General features: G+C 37.2%; 2 protein-coding genes across 5 annotated transcripts in view; one reads left to right on the top strand and one right to left on the bottom strand.

The window, feature by feature from the left end:
• RIMKLB (ribosomal modification protein rimK like family member B) overlaps positions 1-14,878 on the bottom strand; it is a 36,399-nt gene extending 21,521 nt beyond the window's left edge. For 2 of the 3 annotated variants that reach the window (XR_003085481.2, XM_025171141.2), the window contains exons 1-3: positions 14,259-14,877; positions 13,176-13,611; positions 6,392-6,596 (exon numbers count right to left, since the gene is read on the bottom strand). Coding sequence is in view for 2 of the 3 variants with exons in the window: in XM_025171141.2 (XP_025026909.1) it covers positions 6,392-6,566 (175 nt within the window). In the remaining variant the exon portion in view is untranslated. Of the gene's footprint in view, positions 1-6,391; positions 6,597-13,175; positions 13,612-14,258 lie in introns of all 3 variants that reach the window. The other variant, XM_088137563.1, reaches the window with a different exon arrangement.
• A 191-nt stretch (positions 14,879-15,069) lies between these two features.
• Positions 15,070-21,668, top strand: part of MFAP5 (microfibril associated protein 5) — a 59,580-nt gene continuing 52,981 nt past the window's right edge. For both annotated transcript variants that reach the window (XM_088137566.1, XM_088137565.1), the window contains exon 1: positions 15,070-15,401. The gene's annotated coding sequence lies outside the window, so the exon portion shown is untranslated. The remainder of the gene's footprint in view (positions 15,402-21,668) is intronic.

Raw genomic sequence — 21,668 nt, 5'->3', positions numbered from 1 at the left:
ATGTGTGAAAGGTGCTTCTGCATTCTTCATCATTCTAGAAGAAAAGAAGAGAAAAGGAAGAAAACTGTTTTGCTCTTTCTAAAGAATTCTCTATTCTATTCTAAAAAATAGAGAACACTGCTACTGTCCCCATCTGCTCCATGAGATCTGGTAGGAGGGGCATGATCTAGGTTTGACTGATTAAAGAATGTCACCTAGTGGGACACAAGAAACATGCTTTTTCTGTCATGGTGTCTTCCCTTTGGAACCTCAAATCCCCCAAATTTAGATTGGCCCTGACCTTGCTGAAGTCCTGATTATTCACCAGACATGGGATTCAGGAAGTTAGTGGAGCCTGCATGGTTTATTAATTGTTGGTGAGGGATTACCCTTGGCTGCCATTTTTTGTTTTTATTATGTACTGAAATATTTTGTTACTGTTGTTTTAAAATTCTGTTTGCTGCCTAGTGTCACCTTGGTGAAATGGGTGACTCATAAATTGAATAAATTAGGCATTATCCTCTTTTCTGTAAAAAAAAAAAAAAAGATTCAAGTTCCTTTGAAAAATAAAAGCTGAAGATAAACAATCTCTCTTTTTTAAAAAATATATTTTGTGAAATAGTCAATATACTCCAGCAGTCTGTTACCTGTTGCTAATAGGGCAATTCTGGGAAGCCCCTTTCCCTTGGTATCCTAGCAACTGAACATGTCTTAGCAAAGGAGGTGATGAGATTTGACAAATTTCTTCCAGCACTTTAGCTTGAAGCATAGTTCCTTGTTTCTCCTGTTCTCTTGCTACCCAACATATATTTCAAAGTTTACTTTGTAGCAAGGATAAAAGGCTTTAACTATACACAACGTATGCTTTCTGCTCTGCCTATCTAGACATTTTTCCATATCGACGCTTAAAAACCACAGAAACCAAGTCAATTCATTCATTGTCCTTCTTTCAATCCTGATTTTTCAAAATGTTACAGAAAGAACACTACTGAAAAGGCAGATTTTGCTACAAGATACAAGATCTGCAAAGCAAGCACTGCCACATTGCTGCTGAGTTGTACTTAGACATTTATTGCACAGAGGTGCACTAATTTCAAAGAAAGTATAACTTAATAAAACCAAACAAGAACATTTACAGATAAAGTAGAAGGCTACTATATCTTATACATATTAAAGAATTATTCGAATATGGCACGCAAGAAATTTGATACTGTCAATGTGGCTAGTTATCCACCATATGTACAAATGCAAATACAGCACTGCATGTATGGCAGTTAAGTAAAGGCCTTGTGAGGTGAGAAAGGAAGGAGAAACAGAAGATTTCCCACCACAGCCTATTTTTTCCCTAAGGTTTTTTTCAACTTTCTAGTGAGAAAATTGGAACATGCTCTTCTATACATCACGTTTTACTTTTAAAGTTACGACTGAAATGCTTAACACACTTTAAAAGTATGCTAGCTGAACTACTATGAACAACTGGTTTCCATTAAAATTAATCTACAGAGTATTAAAAATTACAATGACAATATATTCAATATTCTTTAAATTCTCAACAAATTCATTAGGAGAATTAAAGTTCAACTAGACTTTAAATGACACTATTTATTTCATAGAATTGGTATAGTTTGAAACTGGAAAAATTGTTAAGTGTGGGGGTAAGTCATACTACTGTTTTATCTTAAGCAGCTGGCATAATTTTTTTTTAAATTGATTCTTCGTGATACTAAGTGTGGAGACTATTACAAATCCAAACATCATCTTTTTGTTTTCTCCAATTTTATGTTGTCTGACTGAACTCTTATTTTTCTTTATTTTCCCAAGTAAAACCAAGATTATCTTGGTATCTGCTGATGCTTAATCTTGTTGCTTTAACACCAATGCACTGTTCTTATTGTTTAAGAATTGGTACAGTTCACCCAGGAACATCCACAGGTTGGGAACAGAAAGGAAAAAAAAGATTATATGTGGGTAAAATCATTTTTCCTTTTCTACAATACTGTTTTAAAATATGTGATGTTTTGCTGTGCATCAGGGACTAAGTTCACAAAGACTGTTAATTCTAATTTACTTAATGAAGTATGGGTAAACAAAAATGAAAAAGTGCATGTGTATTTGCACTATGAGGATTTTCAAGACTCCATATTATTTATTATTCATGCTCTTGGACTTCTATATGATGATGCTGGGAAAATATATCAAGCTGTTCAGAATGGAATGTTTTCAATATGCTGACAATACTCAACTGTATTTCCTTGTCACCTGAATCAGGCAAGGCTGTGAAAGATGTTGAACCAATGCTTGGATCTGGTAATGACAAAATGGGAACTAATAAACTGAAGCTAAAACCTGATAGCGTGGACAAAATGAATACAGATGATCCTCAGGCCCAAATAACTGACTTCTTTCTTGTGAACAATCTTATATTGGCTTTCTTACCAGAGATCCACAGAGCCTCAAAGTTTCAATGTCTCTGACCAGCTATGATGATTCTTGAAAACAGATATCCTGATCATAGTGATTCATACACTGACAAGCTTTCTATTGGTTATTATAATGCATAAATATGCCTTCTAAGGAAGCTCAGATCATTCTTCTAGTGAAGAATGGCCACCACAGATTGTTCATGACTACTGCAAAGTTCATGCATTTTGAAAGAATTCCATCAGTGATTCCAGTGGTGAAAGAATCACCATTCTTGCCCTAATTAAAAGCTGGCATATATTTTTAAAGCATGAGTGAGCCTTAGATAACAATAACTCTTCCAATATTCATCTTCACATACTTGAAATCTTCTGATTTTTAATGGTAGTATCCCAACTATGGAAAATACACCTTAGCCAAAAATAATTCATCTGGCATCAATTTGACAATACCCTTGACACTGGGAAGACACATTTTTGCTTGCACGCATATTTTAATCTGTTGAATGTTAAACAGAATTTATTCAATTTATTATTATTTATCCCATACTACTCTGTAAACCAAGGAAGAATGAGAGGAAAAACATTTTAAAAAACAAATAAAAATAATATTGTAACTTGTCTCTTCAGAAAAAAAGTTCCAGTTTGAATACTAGAAGTAATAATTAAAACTGGAGAGAATGCTAGAGGGGTACATAAGAACTGTTGGGAATCTATCAAAATAAGAAGTCATAACATTTTTACATATGAGATGTAAATAACTAAGTTATTATTACTGAAGTCACAGATAAAAGGAAACTGATTCAGGTCATTAACAGTAATGGTATTTTTGCTATCCGGGGCCTTACTGAATAATTAAAATCTTTTAAGCATGTCCTAGTCTCTGAAAGATTGGCACTCCTATGATCAGGCTCTTTAAAGGAAACTTTCTTTTAAGGCCATTTTAGAATCAGTCTCACAAATAATATAGGAAGAAAAGTAACACATTAAAAAGGGTTAAAGATAGAGCTTCCGTTAATGTGGTTATAAGAAAATAACTAAGCAAAAGCACTCTCAAACTGTCTAAATATGTGCATAAAGAGGAAGAGAACAGTAGAATCAAATGCTAATTTCCTGTTTAGAGGTGGATCAGCACACAACTGAAATGTGAAGCTACACAGAGAACATGAAAAAATACCTACTGTAAACTAATGGGAAAAATAATCCTACAATAAAGACGTGCAATGGGATATTCCACAAGAAACTAAAGAAAAGACATTTGCTACTACTGCTACAATTTTACTATCCCCATTCATTTGTTTATACCTGGTAACTGAGAGCCACATTCCTACTCCAAATACTTAGGGAGCAAGCATATCGCCAGCAGTATCTTTTAGCTTTGTACCTGAATTGGTGTGATAGTTGATATTTAGAAGGCTCAATATTTTGACATGTTCTTATTTTCAGTAACAATCCAGAGGATGGAATTATCTGACACAGATTGAAAAACTTTTCTTTTGACAAGATTATAGAATCAGAAACATACTTGAGACACAGAGAACATGTACATATATGAACAGTTCTGTTTGTAGTATTCTGCATGGCCCTGGTCTGATATTTTGTCTTCTACTTTAAACAAGCAGTTGACACAGTGGATATTTAATAGGAGACATACAATTCCTTCAAATTATTTAAACAATTAATCCCTTTCATAGGATTAATGGAATATGACTTCAGTAATGTGGAGAAAGAAACTTAATGGATCCATTTTTAGAATTCTTCTAAATAAGAACAGTTTCGTTTTCTTAAAAACTGTCATGCGCTTTTAAAAATATATATTAACAGTTTTCAAATATAACATCAAAATAGCATCATAAATAGCTTGCAAGACAATTTATCAAAATGATTGCAAAGCATATCATTTTTATGTGTGTGGATTCCTGTTAAATCAGTTTCACACCAAATATTAATTGCCAGAAAGATCTTTATAGCCAAGCTTTACTTATAATCATGAACAGATTAATGATTTTCACGCAACAAGAGCAGTATTATATACACAATTTATCTGCTATCCTTGTTTCTGTTATTAACTCCAATAAAGCTTCCAGTTCAAGAAAAACAATAGTTGGACAGAGTGCCATTATGCATTAATGGCATTAGAACAGAAGAAGGACAGAAGGAAGGGAGGAAGGAAGGAAGGAAAAAAAAGATCCTAAGAGAAAATATAAATTATGAAAAGACTTGAAGTTTATGTGAGATAAACTGGCTATAATAAGTCAGATGAGGGAGATGCAATGATGTTTTACAAACTGATTAGAAAGATGACTTGACAAAAAAGAGACATCCAGATAAAGGTTAAGATTCTAGTAGTAAATGCAAATGGAAATTTGGCTCTTGTTCATGCAGAAATAGCAACAGGAGCAAATTCGAACATTAGGCAGGAGAGATGGAAATAAATTCAAGAGAAGCAATAAAATATTATTTAAACAATCTAACAGATAACAGAAAGAAGGGAATTTTACTTTTTCTATATTTGGATGAGATAGCAGTAACAAAAACAGAGAATGTGACCTGTGGAACTGCACAGAAAGTACAAATAAAAGAGCATAGGGTCAAAGTTCAATGTTGTTAGATATTTAGGTTGTTAGATTTCCCTCGATGAAAAACAGTGTCTTTTAAAACATTAAAATGTTTCCTCAGAACACTGAGAAGGAAAGGTAAAGTCAAATCACATTAACCTGTGTGTTTTCATATGAATGACTTAGTATTTACTCTCTTTTATGTGTGTTAACAAAGGTAACTCAGGCCCTTATCCTATGCTGCTGGACTAGTGCAAGGCACTCTACATGGGATGGCTTCTGAAGACAACTTGGAAGCTTCAGTTGCTCCAGAACACAATAGCCTGGTTATTGACTGTCACTTGTCAACAATACATAACTGGTTCATTGAATTACATCTGCCAACCAATATGTAGTCAAAGTGCTTGGCATAAAGGTATTTTCATGCTTGCCTCCTCCAGGCAGAATTGACCCGCTTGATGTATACATCCTAGGATATTTTTTACTTTCTGTAAAATGAAGTGGACTGAGGTTCATAAAAGCTGGTTTTCAGTGGCTATGCTTTGCTATGAACCCTTTAGAGATAAAACTTGCTTCATATGGCTGGCTTTCTAAAAATTATTAGAAACAAAACTATTGTTTCTAATGAAGAGTGAAATACACCAGTTAATGTTGTTATATTGTTTTAGCTGCTTATATATTTTCTGAAATTTATTTTTTCTTTTACTGTGGCCATTTATTATATTTCTATAATAATTTTGAACTACTTTATCCCTAACACGAATGTTTTATTTATATTATGTTCTTGTGAATTTTGTTAACCAGCTGATTACAGTTGATACAAATTGCATAAATAAAATAAATCTCAACAAATAACTTATTTTTATGGATGAATAATATATGTATGCTTATGTGAGATCATCTCTCTGCAAATTTAATGTGGAACACTGACTCAGAAGTTAATTCACTTCCTTCAGAAATTGAACATTTTGAAGATTAAATAGAAGAGCTTTCACCAAACCTGAGCTACTCCCAGCCAGCAAAACCACTGCTGAGAATTTTGGGAATTAAAGTCAAAAAATTAGGTGGGCCCAGAGTAGGGAAGGCTGCAGTAGAAAATAGAAAGCACTGAAGCAGCCAAGAGCCTTCCATGGCAGTTGAAGTATACTGACAGTACAGCACCATGGAAATACGCCATGCAATAGGGAACAAATGTTCAGGGCCAGGATAGAGCTGGTGACATCACACATTCATATTACATGGCACTGTAGGTTGATCAACCCTTGGGTACTGCTATGATGTGGCTATCATTTTAATTTTTAATCTGTTTCTTATATGAAGCAGTTTTTCCAAAAGAACATGAGACACTGCTAGTCCGACCAAATACAATCATTTCTGAGATTTCCATACTTTTCTAATTGTCACCAGTTCATATCTTCTATACAGTATTCTTACCCAGGTTTCCTTGCTCAATGGTCAAGACCACTTCATCCATCACCAAAGCTCGGAAGTCTAGATCCTCTTCACAACATTTGGCTTTAAGGGCCCTTAGAATTTCCTGCTGAGGATAATCTTCCCGGATACGTCGATCCGTTAAAAACCAGAGCCTGGGAACAACAGAGCTACACATCTTGAAGTAGTTCTGCAGACTTCAGTTCTCCTTTGAAAGGAATATCGAAAAAAAATAAGAAAGAAACTTAGTCCACATTTACATATACTGTAAAGCATTCCAAATAACAATTCATTTCCTTATAGAATTTGGTAGAAGCTAATGCTCCACCTGTTTCTTGCCCAAATTGGAGCTCGGGTGGAGCTGGGGAGGGAGTGCAGAGAAGAAATTAGCTTTAATTATAAAACAGTGGAAACTATTATTTAAAGTATTTTGGTTTTTCTGTACTGTTTTATTATAAAACCTGAAAAATTAGTTATAAAAGCAAGAGAGTTTCTCATACTGACATGAAATCAGGATAACAGGACTACCTGTTGAAGAAAATTTAAGAAATATTATAAGAGATGAATTACAGGAACTTTACAGGAAAATTATTAGATGAATTACATTAGGGAAATTACAGGAACTTTACAGGAAAATTATTATTGAGATTCAAGGATGATATCTCTGCCCATCCAAAACAATTCCTTTTGGAGAAATAGAATACCGATGGATGCGTGGGTCCAGGATGCATGGTTGAGCCCATACCTTGGTCATGCTGATTGTGTTGTGTGGTTTTATCTTGGCTCCTATATTTTTTATTTTTTTGCTATAATGTTTTTATCTTGTTTTTATTTCCTGTTAGCTGCCTAGAGTCATATGTTTGAGATTGGCGACGGACTTCCAGGGGAGGTATGGCGAACTGAAGACAGCTCTGCAAAAGCCTTGCCGATGACCACGGCAAAGACCAAGGAACAGGTAACTAGACTGGTCCCTTGGAACCTCTCCAGATAAGGAGAGAATGGGAGATTCCCCACATGTGCTCTGGATGGCTGCTCCTTGCAAGGAAACCACAAGACAGCAGTTTTCTGCGGGTTTCAGTGCCAGGAGATGACAGGATCAGCCACCTTCCTCGCATATGCAGTGGAGCCTTTTAAAGGACACTAAGTTCGCAAACCTCTCTAATCACTTTTGGAAATTACCTATTAATTATTTTAAAGCTATTAGAGACCTTCAGAGCAACAAGTTTGAAAAGTCTTCATCGGGTGAGTATTTTCAACTCTGAACAAAAGAAAAATTAATTATAAGCTTAAGAACTTAAAGAATTTGAAATAAACAGCAAAAAGCTAAATAAGATTTTTAAAATAAGATTTTTAAAAAGTTGTAAATGGATTAAGGGTCCAAATAAATTTGGAACATTGACTTTTACTGTAAGATTTTGGAATTAATTATAAAGAATAATCAGCTTCTTGTGAGAAACAGATTTGTTTTGATTATTGCAAGACATAACAAAGTAATTTTATGATTTTAGAAACTGCACACTAGAGGGGACTGAAGTTCCTCAGCAGAGGAAAAAAAATACCAGTCTGCTTTTATTTACTGGGACTTGCAAATGATGCAAAACACTGTAACACTGAAAACATTAAAGGAGACTTTTGAAGAACGGAGTCAGAAATTAGTAGCCACAATATCATCAGTGTCAGTAATGATGTCTGCCTCTATAAATAGACTATGTCCAAAAGATAATATTAAAGAAGTGACAGATGTGGAACAAATTTTGTCTGATAAGTGATAAGGCATGGAAAGTGGATTTACAAATGAAAGACCAAGAGAACGACTTGGAAAAGGGTGCTTTACTGGATATAAAAAGAAACTGGCTGATGTTGTTTTAAAAATCAAAAGGGAAATACATATGACAAACCTGGATGATTTTTTCTTGTTGGATTTACAAAAGAGGCTTGTTAAAGCCTTGAAGAAATTTTTGCGATGGAACAAAGAATTGGAGAGAAATCAAATCCTATGCCAATATTTGAATTAACTAAAGATTAAGACTATTAGAAGTAAAAGGAAGGAATATAAAGTTGGTTTATTTGATGAAGGTTAAAATAAGACATGTTGTTACAAAGCTGGCAACCCTTTATGGACTTTTTGCTGATGTCTGGACTGAAAAGTTGATGCTTTATGGCTTTGTCTATAAATAAGGGATGGGATATGGGATGAAGAGATATTTGTTTTTAACCTTACAGGGGGTGGAGAGCCACTAAATTTGTTTATACTTGTTGTGAAGAAGGTTGGAAGTCACTTCTTTATATATTTTTCTCTATTATATTCTCACTTTTCTCTCTTTTTCTTGCATTTTTTATTCTTCTTCTCTTTAAGTTTAGTTTATATTAGTTTTTACTATTATAATCAAAATTTAATAAAATTATATATGTAAAAAGAGATGGGCGGCCATATAAATTGAATAAATAAATAGCTAAAATTTGGTGTAATCCTAAAAGTTACTAGTTCAGCTCTCATTTTCATCAACTGTGTATTTATGAAGACACATAAAAGAACCTGTATACTGTTCATGCAAGACAGGAAAATGAAGAGACAAGTGACAAAGCTTTCATTCTTTTCTTGGCTTACTCATGCACAAAGCACTCTTCCATCTGTTCTGCCACTATTCCATTTATGCCACTTGAACTCCTTTACAAGCATCTCCCTGGTGCTGATCCAGCAACTGTTATTCTTTTAGATCTGCCTCTGTTGCTAGATCTAATGCTCTATACATGCTTACTTATATACTCCATATCACAACTTTGCTAGCTATTATTTTTGTTTACTTCCTTGTGAGACCTTTGAATCTGTTAAGATTTTATGTCAATTTATTTGTTTTGATAACAATAACAGACTACATTCCAGGATTCAGATTTAGCCTATCTTCGGGGGGCAGGGGGAACTGTACAATAGAGGTAGACAATCTTTGGGTGGTTAGGGACTGCAATTTTTATAATTCTTTTTTAAAAGTAGTCTAAGGCTGCAGTGTGCAGTTTATGGGACAATAGTTAACAACCATTAGAGGGACTAGGCTGGGAATATCTGCTGAGCTGCTTTGGGCAGTTTCACATTTATTTATTTATCATATTTATTTATTTATCATATTTATATAGCCGCCCATCTGACACAAGGTGACTCTGGGTGGCGTACAACAATTAAAAATAATAAATACATAAAAACAATTTCTAGGTGTGCTAAGCCTGCCAGACCTATCATACCATTCTTTTTTATTTTTCACCAAAAGCAGGTGAGAAGTCACTTAGTTATTTGGTTGTTTATTTCCAAACTCTGGCATTATGACTTCAGAAGGAGTATGAGTGTATAAAGAAGAGATTCAGGGTCACAAACAAAGTGTGGTTGGAGCTGCCACCTCTAGTATGCTTGCTGCATTATAGGAAAAACAAATACAGAAAAAGTGCTACGTAATGTCAAATTAAAAATTAAAGATGGTCAAAATTTTATAAGGTACCCAAATTTCACAAAATCCACTTGTATAAGAGATCAAGATTTCAGAGTTTTTAATTTAAAAATGTAAAATAAAGGTTTCTTTTATTTTTGAGTACACTTGACATCGCATAAATTATGATGATGCCTGCCTCTTTAAAGGTTCCCAATCCTTGAAACAGTGTTTTTGATATCTTAAAATATGAAATACAGATATGAACAAAATCATAGAGATGTTACTTTTGCCATGTTTCCCAGCCCACAGGAATGGGCTCTTGTCACTCAATGGATTTCAAACATTAATGTCATTTAATATTTTGCTAATTCCTATACATAGATGGGAAGATCTCTACAACGGTGGAACAGTCTACCTTATGGTTTGTGGGTTCTCCACCTTAGGAGATTTTGAGGAAGAGGCTAGGCAGCGACTTTTCATGAATGTTTTTCCTGTATATTCCAGAGAGTTGCACTAGATGATCTTTGTGATCCCTTCCAACTCTACAATTCTATGAGTCTATGAATCTAGATAACCATTTTTGGGTGACATTGCAACAGTATTATTTTCACATTATTTGAAGTTCCTTAATTGGCACAGGTCATATTTGTAAGTGTGCCAATTAAGGAACTTTAATACCAACTATGAAGCTCACTTAACAGAAATTCTGTCCCAGATCTGTCAGTGTTCCTTATATATAGAGATAAGTGGGAATTAAAATCCAGACTACTGATGCTCTCAAATCAAGACTTAGATTATAAGGATGTGATCAAGGGTGCACAGTATAATTCTGTGTCTAGTACAATAATAATTTGGAACATGGATTACATCTATGCAGAGAAAGTTAAATTCAAAGCTCCTCAAAGCTCAGGTGACCAGTACTTCTTGCAATGCAATCCTTTTTAGCACAGCATCATATAATACATGATTAACCCATTATCTTAATGAAAGCTAGAAGCCTGTTACTTTTACATTTTTAAACCTATATTAATTTATAAGATAGATATAATTATATCATTCTACTTTTATAAGATATAATGTATATTATATATAATAAATTAATCTAATTGATCCACATTAAAGTAACCAAGCCAATAAACAGTGTGAAGTCATTTTTCAGCTCCTTTTAACTAACAAGAAGAGGAAGGCTTTTTTTTCTGATTTAGCTTGCTTTGTCTACATTTTAGAGTTTGCACTAAGCAGGCTACAGATTTTACATGGACCTCTTCCTGTAAATATCAAAGTATACTAGTTCTACATTAGAAAACAACAGCTATACCCTATGTGTATTTTAGCCTTAAAAACTTTAAATTTATGCAAGAACTATGAATAAAACTCTTTTTTACCACCTGGCTTGTAGAACATTTTACTATTTGATATGAGATCTATAGCACAAGGTAGCTGAGCCTTAATCCTGGATTTCTTTGGAAAGACCTGAAAAAGCAAACAATGTAAGAAAAAAAAAAAAGTTGTTTTGCCTAACACTTGGGCCAGACTCTAATCTAGGATTACACAGTGCCTATCAAAACTAGCCCAGTGTGAAAGCTTTTTAAAATAAGTTTCCAGATATATATTGTGGAAATGGAAAGCAAATAATAGAATAAACTATTTGGAAAATTACCACCCCAAGTACAATGGGCAGAAGCAACACATTTATCTAACTCAATTACAACAAGTCACCATCAAGATACCACATTTAATCAAGGTAAGAAAGTTATATCATAAGGCTTCCTGAGTAAGTTGATACTGGGATTTCTAGGGAAATAGGAAAATATCCATTGCTCCAATAGGCAGAAGAAAAGGCCCTATATATTATAGCAAGCCTTGAAAACTGACTCTGTGCAATAGAGTATCCACAATACCAAGGCCATGGTATTTATTCATAGTGCTACTCCAAGGCCTCCAACTGAGGGCTTTTCCATCAGCTGCATCTGATCAATTTAACTGGTGATGATTCTAACTTGAAGATAGTCTATATACAAAGCAAATGTATATATAAATATACCATTAATGTTAGGGAGAAAATACATCCTGTTATTTTCTCAATTGCCTCTTAGACTACATTTTACAATTTCATCAAATAGTGTATCCCCTATAAAATGTAATGAGAGAAATGAGAACCTGTGGCTGCTTTGACCATCCCTCAATCTGTGTAACAGTGGCTTTTATAAAGCAAGATATATTGATACAGTCAAACATTATCTAAACATGATAGTGCTTCCTTCTCTGGGGAGAATTTAATCAACTGAAATATTTATGCCCTGAGGAAAAGTATGATAATCAGGTAGGTGCATTCCTTTATTGTATGACAGGATGAAGGTCAGTTTTTGATTTAATCTGAGAGAACGACATATGGAAAAAAAATCAAAAAGGTCAACTGCCATGTTAGGGAATCATAAATATTCTCTGCGCTATAGTAGATTAAAATCATAGTATGTTACTCATAAGCATTTATTTAAAAGGCCGCCACAAACATTACAAAATCGATAGGTGAAAAGAATCAATGCAGAGTTGGTATAAACTATATAAGACTTACATATTGATTGAAAATGTTGTTCTGTGTTCTATATAAACAGAATTATTTGGAATTTACAAAATGAAAGTTCAATTGATCTAAAAATATTGATTTACTTTATTAGTTCTGATTTATTTTGTATTAATCTGTCTCCCTTTACATTTCATGTACCTGTGTAAGTGAAGTTTTAAATTAAATTTCATCACAAAAAGGCAACATAAACATTAGCCAGTCATCAATTCCCTACATTTCTTTTATAGAAATAACCACAGAAACCAGGTGATCAAGCACACACTTTTTGACTGCATCAATCTAACTAACACACCTCCTTTGCTTCTCTTTTATTTGCAAAGGACGCCACAGCCTGGAGAAGAGGGAATATTTCTTCTACACTCTGTTCAGCCAACTGTAACATCTTTAACTTTTTCTGCATTGTGCTCTCTTGTCCATAAGGGAAAACCCAGTCAATTACTTTCAGCTACCTATGGAGCAAATTCCCTTTAAATTCTTTCCCATAATTCCACACATCAGAAAGAACAACTCCATTTTTACTTCATTTATGATATTAAGGAAGTCCCTCTACATTCTGTAAGTGTGCCTTCTTTTTGTTGAGATGCCTACTCAGGACAGAGAAGCAATTGGTACATCTACACTACATAACCCAAATTCCAAATTATTACTGTATAAGAGCATTCTCAGAGCTCCTCCTCCTCTTTCCCTTGCTAGGTTTACAATCTTTAGCAATATTTCTTCACCTAATCATAAGGCAAGGGTGGCATGAGAGAAATGAATAAATAATCATGGTATAACTTACCAGACAGAGGTGGGAAAAGCAGCAATGCTTATGAACTGTTGCTTCTGCCTTCCTTTCTGAGGAGAGTTATTTCTGGAACTTTCTTTTTTTTTCCCCTCTCCCTTTTACCACCCACTTGGAGAATAATCAAGTCCTCTCAGTGCCTTTTGACTCTTCAAGAATGGCTTGGTCATTGAGCCTCCAAAAGAAGAAAGGTGTCATGGGAATTGTTTTTGCCTGGTACCCTGATGGTCCACACCTAACTGTTGTTCTGATGACTAAAGTAATTTGGTTTTGGGGTTTAATCCTCCAATTCTTTCCATAGAAAGGAGAATAAACAAAGGAAAGAAGAATATTAAGCTTAGAAGACTAAGCGTTCAAAGCACACAAACTCCTTGTATTTCCTCTTCTTCAAAACAGGGCCCCTACAAAAGACTGTACCTGGCATCACCAGTATCTAGAAAAAAAGAAAAAAATGAAAAGAATCCAGGTTAGCTTTCTACCTTTAAGGCCCAGCTGAAGAAAAAGATACAAAGCTTATATGTTCAAAATGTTAAATATACAATCTAAGGTTTAGATTTGATTAAGATCTTAAGGGAGCATTCAAACTGGCCTAAACTGAAACCTACATCTCATGAATATGTGATATGAATCTAATGAGATAAAAATCTTTTCAACTGATTTAGCAAAAACTTGCATTCAAAATATTATTGTATACAAAATCTAAATTAAAGAAAGAAAAGGCAGATTTACCAGGCACAAAACTACAAACCTGAAGGGGAAAGTAATGGTTTCAGACATACTCATTTCATTACAAACATATTTTAAAGCAGCACAGTGCAAGACAAAGTATTTTCTATGCAGCAGACACTCTTCTTCCATCCAAAGATAAGTACAGCAGAAAGGGCTTTGTTTTAAGAATCCACATGTGAAGCTAGCAAGAATTATTTTCCACACAGTAGCGTCTGCATGTCACCATTAACGCTTAAGCATCCGTACTTAGACAAAGAATTCTAATATAACATACGTATGCACATTTCCCTTTTTGAACACAGAAGATGAGGCAATTTCTAGTCGCAACGCTTTCGACAAGTCACCACTAACCTGGTTGCTCTTTCCGTCGTCTCCTCCTCCTCCTCCTCCTGAACAGGACTTTGGATTTTAGGAAGATGTGGCGGGGCGTCCAACCCCTCCCCTCGATAATTATGAAAGCGTGTCAATAAAATAAGTGTGGGGAAACATAAAAGGACTGGGGGAGAAGAGACGCTTCAGCAGGGACTGAGGACTCGGCTGCTTTTAAACGCTTTCAGATGGTTCGGTGGATCACGTAGATGTGGCACTATTCAATTCTCTGTCGGTAGTATCAGGATCATTTCCCGAGGGTGATGATGATGATCAAAATTGGAAAAACGAAAAAAGTGGGGAGGGGCCGAAATCGGCCGCTCCCGCCCCGCGCGCTCTCCCCCCCCCAAACAAGACCGTCAGCAAAAGCCTGATGATGAAGGAGGAGGGGGAGGGTGACGTGCCCAACCTTGGTATTACAGAAGAACCAGAGAAATTAATGCCTCCCCACGACTTAGGGAAGAGAGGCAGCGCCTCTGCCCACCCGTAGGGCTCCCGCGGTCGCCTGGATCGCGCTCACAGTCCCCCAGAAACCGCCACCGCCAACCTCGCCTGCCTGCCTGCCTGCCTAGCCCGCTAGGGTCGGAGGGAGGGATCGGAAGACGCAGCTAGCGCGCGCACGGCAAAAGGAGGGGGCGCGGCCGGCACACGCAGCGGGTTCGGGGACGCCCCATTTCGCGCGCGCCCGTTAGGTGAAAGCCCCCTCCCCTTCCTCCAACCAATCCCGTGCAGGGAGCGGTAAGGCGCGCAGATCTTTCCCCTCCCCCGCCCCAGTTGGGTGCCGTCTCCTCAGAGGCAGCTGTAGTCGTTAAAGGGGGGGGGGGTGGAGCGCGCGTACGTGAGGCACAAGGGGAAACGAGCTAGTCTGGCAGCCAAGTTGTCCTTTTCCTCTTCTTCTCTGCTGCCAGTTTTCACTGGGCTTCCTTCTCTTAAGAATTTGTGGCCGTTTCCCAGTCGACCCCACCCGCTTTGCAGGCCTCTGTAGGAACATCACGGTATTCGCCCACGCCCAGCGGCGTGAATGCACCTATCTCGTGAGCCAGCTTCGTTGAAAGGGAGCGCTCACTCTGCCAGCTCAGCAGCCAGCTCGATGCTTCTTGACTGCAGCATTGGTGTGTGGGAAAGGTGAGTCAGGATTTCTGTGACCAGAATGTAGAAAGTCCCCCTTTTCCTGTGGCCTTTGACAGCCAGCTGAAGGTTGCATACAGTCGCTCAATGCACCCTGAAGATGACATCCCAGCTTATAAATTTCCCACCTGATCCTGTCATTTAAAAATTAACACAAAGAATTAAAGAGGAATCCTTCACTGGCAGAGGAACTATAAAAAAAACAGATTCATACTGTGAAGTGCCAGTTGGACTCAACCTAATTAAGTTTAGCTGATGATTATTAGTAATCTCCCAATAGCTTTTGATACTGTCTGCCATACTATCTGCCTAGACTGGTTCTGCAGGTTGAGAGCCAGGTTAGTTTCATTTCTACTAGCAGAATTGTTCTCAGCTTGAGCATAGGGGGCAACTTTGCTGTGAAAAGGGACCTGATTATTGGTCATTTCTAATTTTAGCAGAAAAAGCAGTTGTCAGCAAGTCCCTGGAGGAAGGAAGAAATCCTACTGCTCCGTTTCTCTTAATGACCTTGCTCAGGATCACTGGGATGGAGGTGGAAGGAGAGGAATAAGAGGCATTTGCGTGTGATGCCTCTGGCCATCTAATCCAGTAGGCTGTGTGGCCCTCAACATGGACACCTCTTTGTGTACTTGCAGTGCAATGTCATACATGGGGAACAAGCTTTATTTCATGATGTCCTAATGCACATTTCATCATTTTGATGAAATCTTGGCTTGCTGTGGCCCTCAGAGTTAGAAAGCTTGCTTACCCATGACCTACTTTGTGGCAACTAAATATTTCATCAATGATGTCACTATACTGGATAGAGCCAGAACTTCCAAATCAGTTGTTATGGGGTTGGGTGGGGACTGGTTTGGTTTGGGTTTTTGTTGGAGAGAAGAGTGCTCACACTGTTTTTAACAGCTCTAAACAGTCCAATAAGGTCGAAACATCTGTGGAACACTGCCTATGAAGTCAGAATAGCCTATTTCAAGGACTTGAAATAGCCTTAAGTTATACCCAGATGAGCAGGAAACAGATAAACAGGAACAATCAAGAATGAAACAATACCCATTCAAAGAGCAATCAAGGAAGAAACAATACCCCAATCAAGGTTGGTAGGACAAGCTATCATATATAACTGGTCAGCAAATGTCCCTCCCCCACACACTGATGATGTTACCTATCTTGGTGTGAGGAAAATAATATACTTTAATGAAACATATGCAAGAAGAAAAGTAAGCTCGGAGAACACCAGGAACCCAACAATTTTACCTCTGTTTCTTAGCTGTTTGCAGCCAAATTGGTACTATAGTTTCTGGGACTGCATTTAAGAACTTAAGAGAGATGTGGCTGATGGGATGCAGGTTGACCATTCGTGATCTGTATAGAGCTGCTAGGTAAATGTCAACAAGTATTTGGAGTGCGGTGTTTTAGATTCACTTAGCTTTAAGTGGTGTTAAATGTGCTGGATGAAGGCCAATAAATTGGATTTCAGAAAGATGGAGACATGGTAGGTAAGTGATTCTCATTGTGTCTGGAAATTGGGTGCATAACCTATTCTAGATACAAAATATACAGAGCCATTTGATTTATACATGCCTTTCTATAGCATGAGCTCAACTTGTTTATTTCCAATACAGACAGTCCTCTACTTACAAACAGGTTATGTTCCAGAGGCTGTTTGAAAGTCCATTTTGTTCATGAGTCCAACCAAATAAAAAAAACATGCACAGTATGTACAGTTCTTACTTTACAGTGATGCCACAGGCTCATCCTCTAGAGTTTTGGCATGTTTCTCCACCTTCCTGAAGAAACGGTCCAGCAAAGTTTGGGTGGTGGCCTTCCTCTTTTCCTCATAGATGACATTGTAGCAGTGGATTGCATCATGGACAGCTGCAGACACGGGCCTTGCGTCTCAAACAATGACAGTGCTTTCTCGATCAAGCTGAACCCCTCCGCCATCAGCTTGGTCTGGAGCTTCTTTGATGGTTCAATCATTTCCTCTTCCTCTTGTTTTCACTGGCTTTCCAACTCAATAAGGTCTTCATTGGAGAGTTCCTCCATGTGTGTAAGTTAACAGGTGATCAAAGTCTTCTTTCTCCAGATTGAGCTGAAACTCCTTGCTGAGGGCAACCAAGTTGCTGACAGTCCCCTGTGACTCCTCTTCCACCACCTCAAACCCTTGAAAGTCATGAACAAACTGAGAGCACAGATGTTTCCACACTCCATTCATGTTCGTAGGGGTAACCTCACACCAGGCTGCATTGATGTTCTTGATAGTCTTGTAGATGTTGTAGGACTTCCAAAACTGGCACAAGGTCATCTGAGAGTCCCCTTCGGTTGCCTGAACTATCTGCCTAAACATGCGACAAAGATAGTATTTCTTGAAGTTTGCTATCACCCCCTGGTCCATCAGCTGAAGGAGGGAGGTGATGTTTGGAGGCAGATACAAAACCTTCACGTCTGGATAGAAATCATCCAAGTAAGGTGGATGACCCGGGGCATCATTCAAAATTAGCATGATCTTGAAGGGGATGTTTTTGTTGCGGCAATACCTCTCCACTTCTGGGATGAAATGGTGGAAGAACCAGTCTTCAGAGATGAGAAGGGTGACCCAAGCTTTCCAGTTAGCCTTCCACATAACAGGAAGTGAGCCCTCTGAGATGTTCTTGATAGCTCGCAGGGTCTCAAAATGGTAGACTAGCAGTGGTTTTAGGCTCAGGTCACCAGAAACGTTGCCACTGAGTAGGACAGTTAGTCTGTCCTTTGCAGCTTTGAAGCCTGGCATGGTCCTCTCCTCCTTGCTGATGTACATTCTGTCTGACATTTTCTTCCAATGAAGCCATGTTTCATCCACATTGAATATTTGTTGGGGCAAATAGTCACCTTCCACTGTGATGTCCTTGAGGGTTTCCAGGAACTCCTTAGCTGCATCCTTGTCCGCACTCACCACCTCACCACTCACTTTCACATTATGAAGGTTCGCATGAGCTTTAAAGCACACAAACTACCCATGACTTGCAACAGATGTCTCCTCAGCAGCACCTTCACCAGCCTTCTGTTGCAAGCCACAGGCTTAGCCTTCTCCTGGATCAGCATTAGGCTAAGCGGCACATGTCGCTGATGCTGATCTTCAATTCACATGTCGAGCAGTGACTCCATCTCTTCCATCACTTTTCCTCTTCTCTTATTATTGTCAATTGCATAGGCGCTGAATTTTTCACGTGCTCTATGATCTTCTCTTTGTTCTTAATTATCATTCTGATGGTGGAATGATTCGTGCTGTATGCACATGCCACATTGGCCATCTTCTCCCCCCAGTCAATTTTCTTTAATATCTACACCTTTGTTTCCATTGTGATGGATTGATGCTTCTTAGCACTACCCCTTCCCCATTATCACTCTTCCATTTCATTGCAAACATACTGTACAGTACAGTAATTCATTGTCACACTACATGCTACACACCAGTGAACAGTAGTGTCCAAAATGCTGCACGGTCAGCCTCTCAACATGCAGTGGGTGCGGCCAAGCATACGTATGTGGCACACTGTAAACTAACCCTTTCCCACTTTCTGGGAGGTTGGCGGTTTGAGTTGGAGTTCTAAACAGATTTGTTCATAGCGAAAGTTCATAACTTGAAAGTTTGTAAGTAGAAGACAGTCTGTACTCTGAGCATTAGTATATAGACAGTGAAGGCCATGAAGTTCATGCCAACATTCTGATTTCTCATTTATATAGTTTAATATAGCCTATTATAACTATCCTCTTACCATAAATGCTGAAGTCTTTATCTGAGATGTGCCCTTTAGGGTTTTCATCTCCAGCCCTGACTAGATTCATTTTAAAGCTCTCTAGTCTACTATGCTTGAGCCAAACCCATTTTCAGTTCATATGGGGGGCAATCATCTCATGCCAGTAGTCCATTGATAGTTCATGCTCCCAGAAATCAAACCTTTCCTGTTGATACCTTTACATAGTCATTAATTTGCAGTTTACTTTTCAGTCTTCTTCCATCCATCCCAAGGAGGGATGAGAACCCATGACATTTCAGAATCTCACACCTCCTTCATACATTTTCTATGGTTATATCCATTAATTTCTCTGCATATATATATTTGCTTGATGTTATTCTTTTTCTATGACAGCCAAAGGTTGTCTTGTTGGACAGGATTTCTATTTTAATTTGTTGGGGAGGGGACAAAGAAAAGGAAAGGGGATGGTTAAAGGAGGAAGGAATAGAGCCAGAGGAGGGATTACTGGTACTCTGTTTCCCATGACCCATACAAATCTCGAGCTTTAATTGCTGAAAACATGTCTCAATTAAAAAAAACATGTCTTGCATGTGAGGGAGGAAAACGAAGTTCTTATCTGGAGAAACTCTTATCTTTGCTCATTGCTAATATTTATTCCATTCTAATTTTCTACTCTGCTGATTTTGGTTCTTTTTTCAGGAATTCAGTTTCTATTTTACTCACGACTGTGGAAACTGCCTATGAAGTCAGAATATCCTATTTCAAACTTGACACTTGAAATAACCCTAAGTACACCTTTATTCATCATAACTATTAATCTATAGGATTTCCTTATTATTTTTTTTATTTTATTTGCTGCAAGCCATTGTTAGACTGAAAAAACAGGATAAACATTTTTTTTCTAAATAACTTCTCACATTACAGAATCATGGAAAAGCTACTTTTTGCTTGGACTAACAAACATTCTTAAATTAAGAGTTGTTCCTAACAATTTATGACTACCCATCTCTACATTACTGGCCCAACTACTGTAAACATTTATTCAGTGCTTTCTAACATTGATACAGCAGCTATATATAATTGGACTGAAAGTCAGAGGAAAAGAAAAACTTCTTACCCATTGTATTTGTGCTATTTATTTGGCTAGGACATTCCTCCTTGGGCTAGGTTTAGACATTCCTGATTGGATTAGGTTCTGGCTCAAGGATTAGGAAAGCGAGTTTGTGTAAAAGGGAACTAGCCTACAGCATGAGTCAGAGAAAAAGGAGAAAACAAACTCTTTGTTACAAGAAGATGAACATCCATGATAAAATAACAAAAAACAAAACTAACAGATAATTGGACTGTAAGTCAAACAGAAATTGAATTATTTAAAAAAGAACCAAAATCAGGAGAGTAGAAAAATAGAATGGAATAAATATCAGGGATGGGCAAAATGTCTTCTTAGCACCAAGAGCAGAGTTTCACCAGATAGGAAGTTTGCTTTCCTCCCTCATGTGCAAGGTATTTTTTTATTGGGAGTAGAAGAACTGGAAGAAGAGTACGAGTCCTGTATGAAAAAATATTAGCAGATTAATCTCCCAAGGAACGGATAGAAAGGAGATGTGGAAGCTGGAATAGATTGAAAAGAATTATGTTACAAATGATTGTGGAAGTGTGTGGAATTACCGTAATGAATGGATGATGAAGTGAAAGAGGCTATGAATGAGAAAAATGCATATAATTGCTGCAAAAGATGAGAATGAGAGAAAACTATTATGCAGAAAACAAAAGATAATTGCAAAAATGTAGTCAGAGCAATAACTCTTGATTAAAAGAAGCAGGGTACTTTTGTTTCGCACATGTATTAGAGGTCTCAACAAGGGGCTTCCAACAAAGCGAATGATATAAAAAGTAAAACTGATGAAATTGTTTGGGATGAAAACCAAAGAGAGGTAATTTTGGAAGGAATATTTTACACATTTGTATGGGATATTCAAATGTTGGTAAGTGAAATTGAAACAAATTTATTTATATTTCAAATTTGTCACCACTCATCTCACTGCAGAGCGACTCTGGGCGGTTTACAGGAAAAAAATGCTATAAATGTTAATGTTCAAGAAAAACAAAAGATGAAAAGAAAATAATAAATGCTCTGAGAATGTTGAAATATGTTAAGGCTCCAAAAGTAGATGGCCTAACTGGACCAATGTTAAAATATATTGTGCATTTTGCTTCTATAGTAACTCTGTGATGTGAGAATTATTATAGAATCATAAAATTGGAAGGGACTTCAGAGATCATCTAGTCCAGCTCTCTGCTCAGTGAAAGATGTGTTAAAGCATTTCAGATAGGAGGCTATCCAATCTCTGACTAACTCCAGTGAAGAGCAATATACCATTTCATGAGGCAATCTATTGGAACTCTTACCGTCAGTAAATCCTTCCTGGAAACTAACCTGAATCTGCTTTTGTGAAGTTTCAACCCACTGCTTCTCAACTTGTCATCTGGAGCAACTGAGAACAAGTCCACTCCCTTCTCTGTATGA

This window comes from Python bivittatus, unplaced genomic scaffold (genome assembly GCF_059951505.1).
Source record: "Python bivittatus isolate LINGU-HERP-01145 unplaced genomic scaffold, Pbiv_v1 ctg000220_np1212, whole genome shotgun sequence".
NCBI classification, from domain to species: domain Eukaryota; kingdom Metazoa; phylum Chordata; class Lepidosauria; order Squamata; family Pythonidae; genus Python; species Python bivittatus.
Note: the sequence above shows the minus strand (reverse complement) of the source record. Positions and strands in the feature narration are given on the sequence as shown.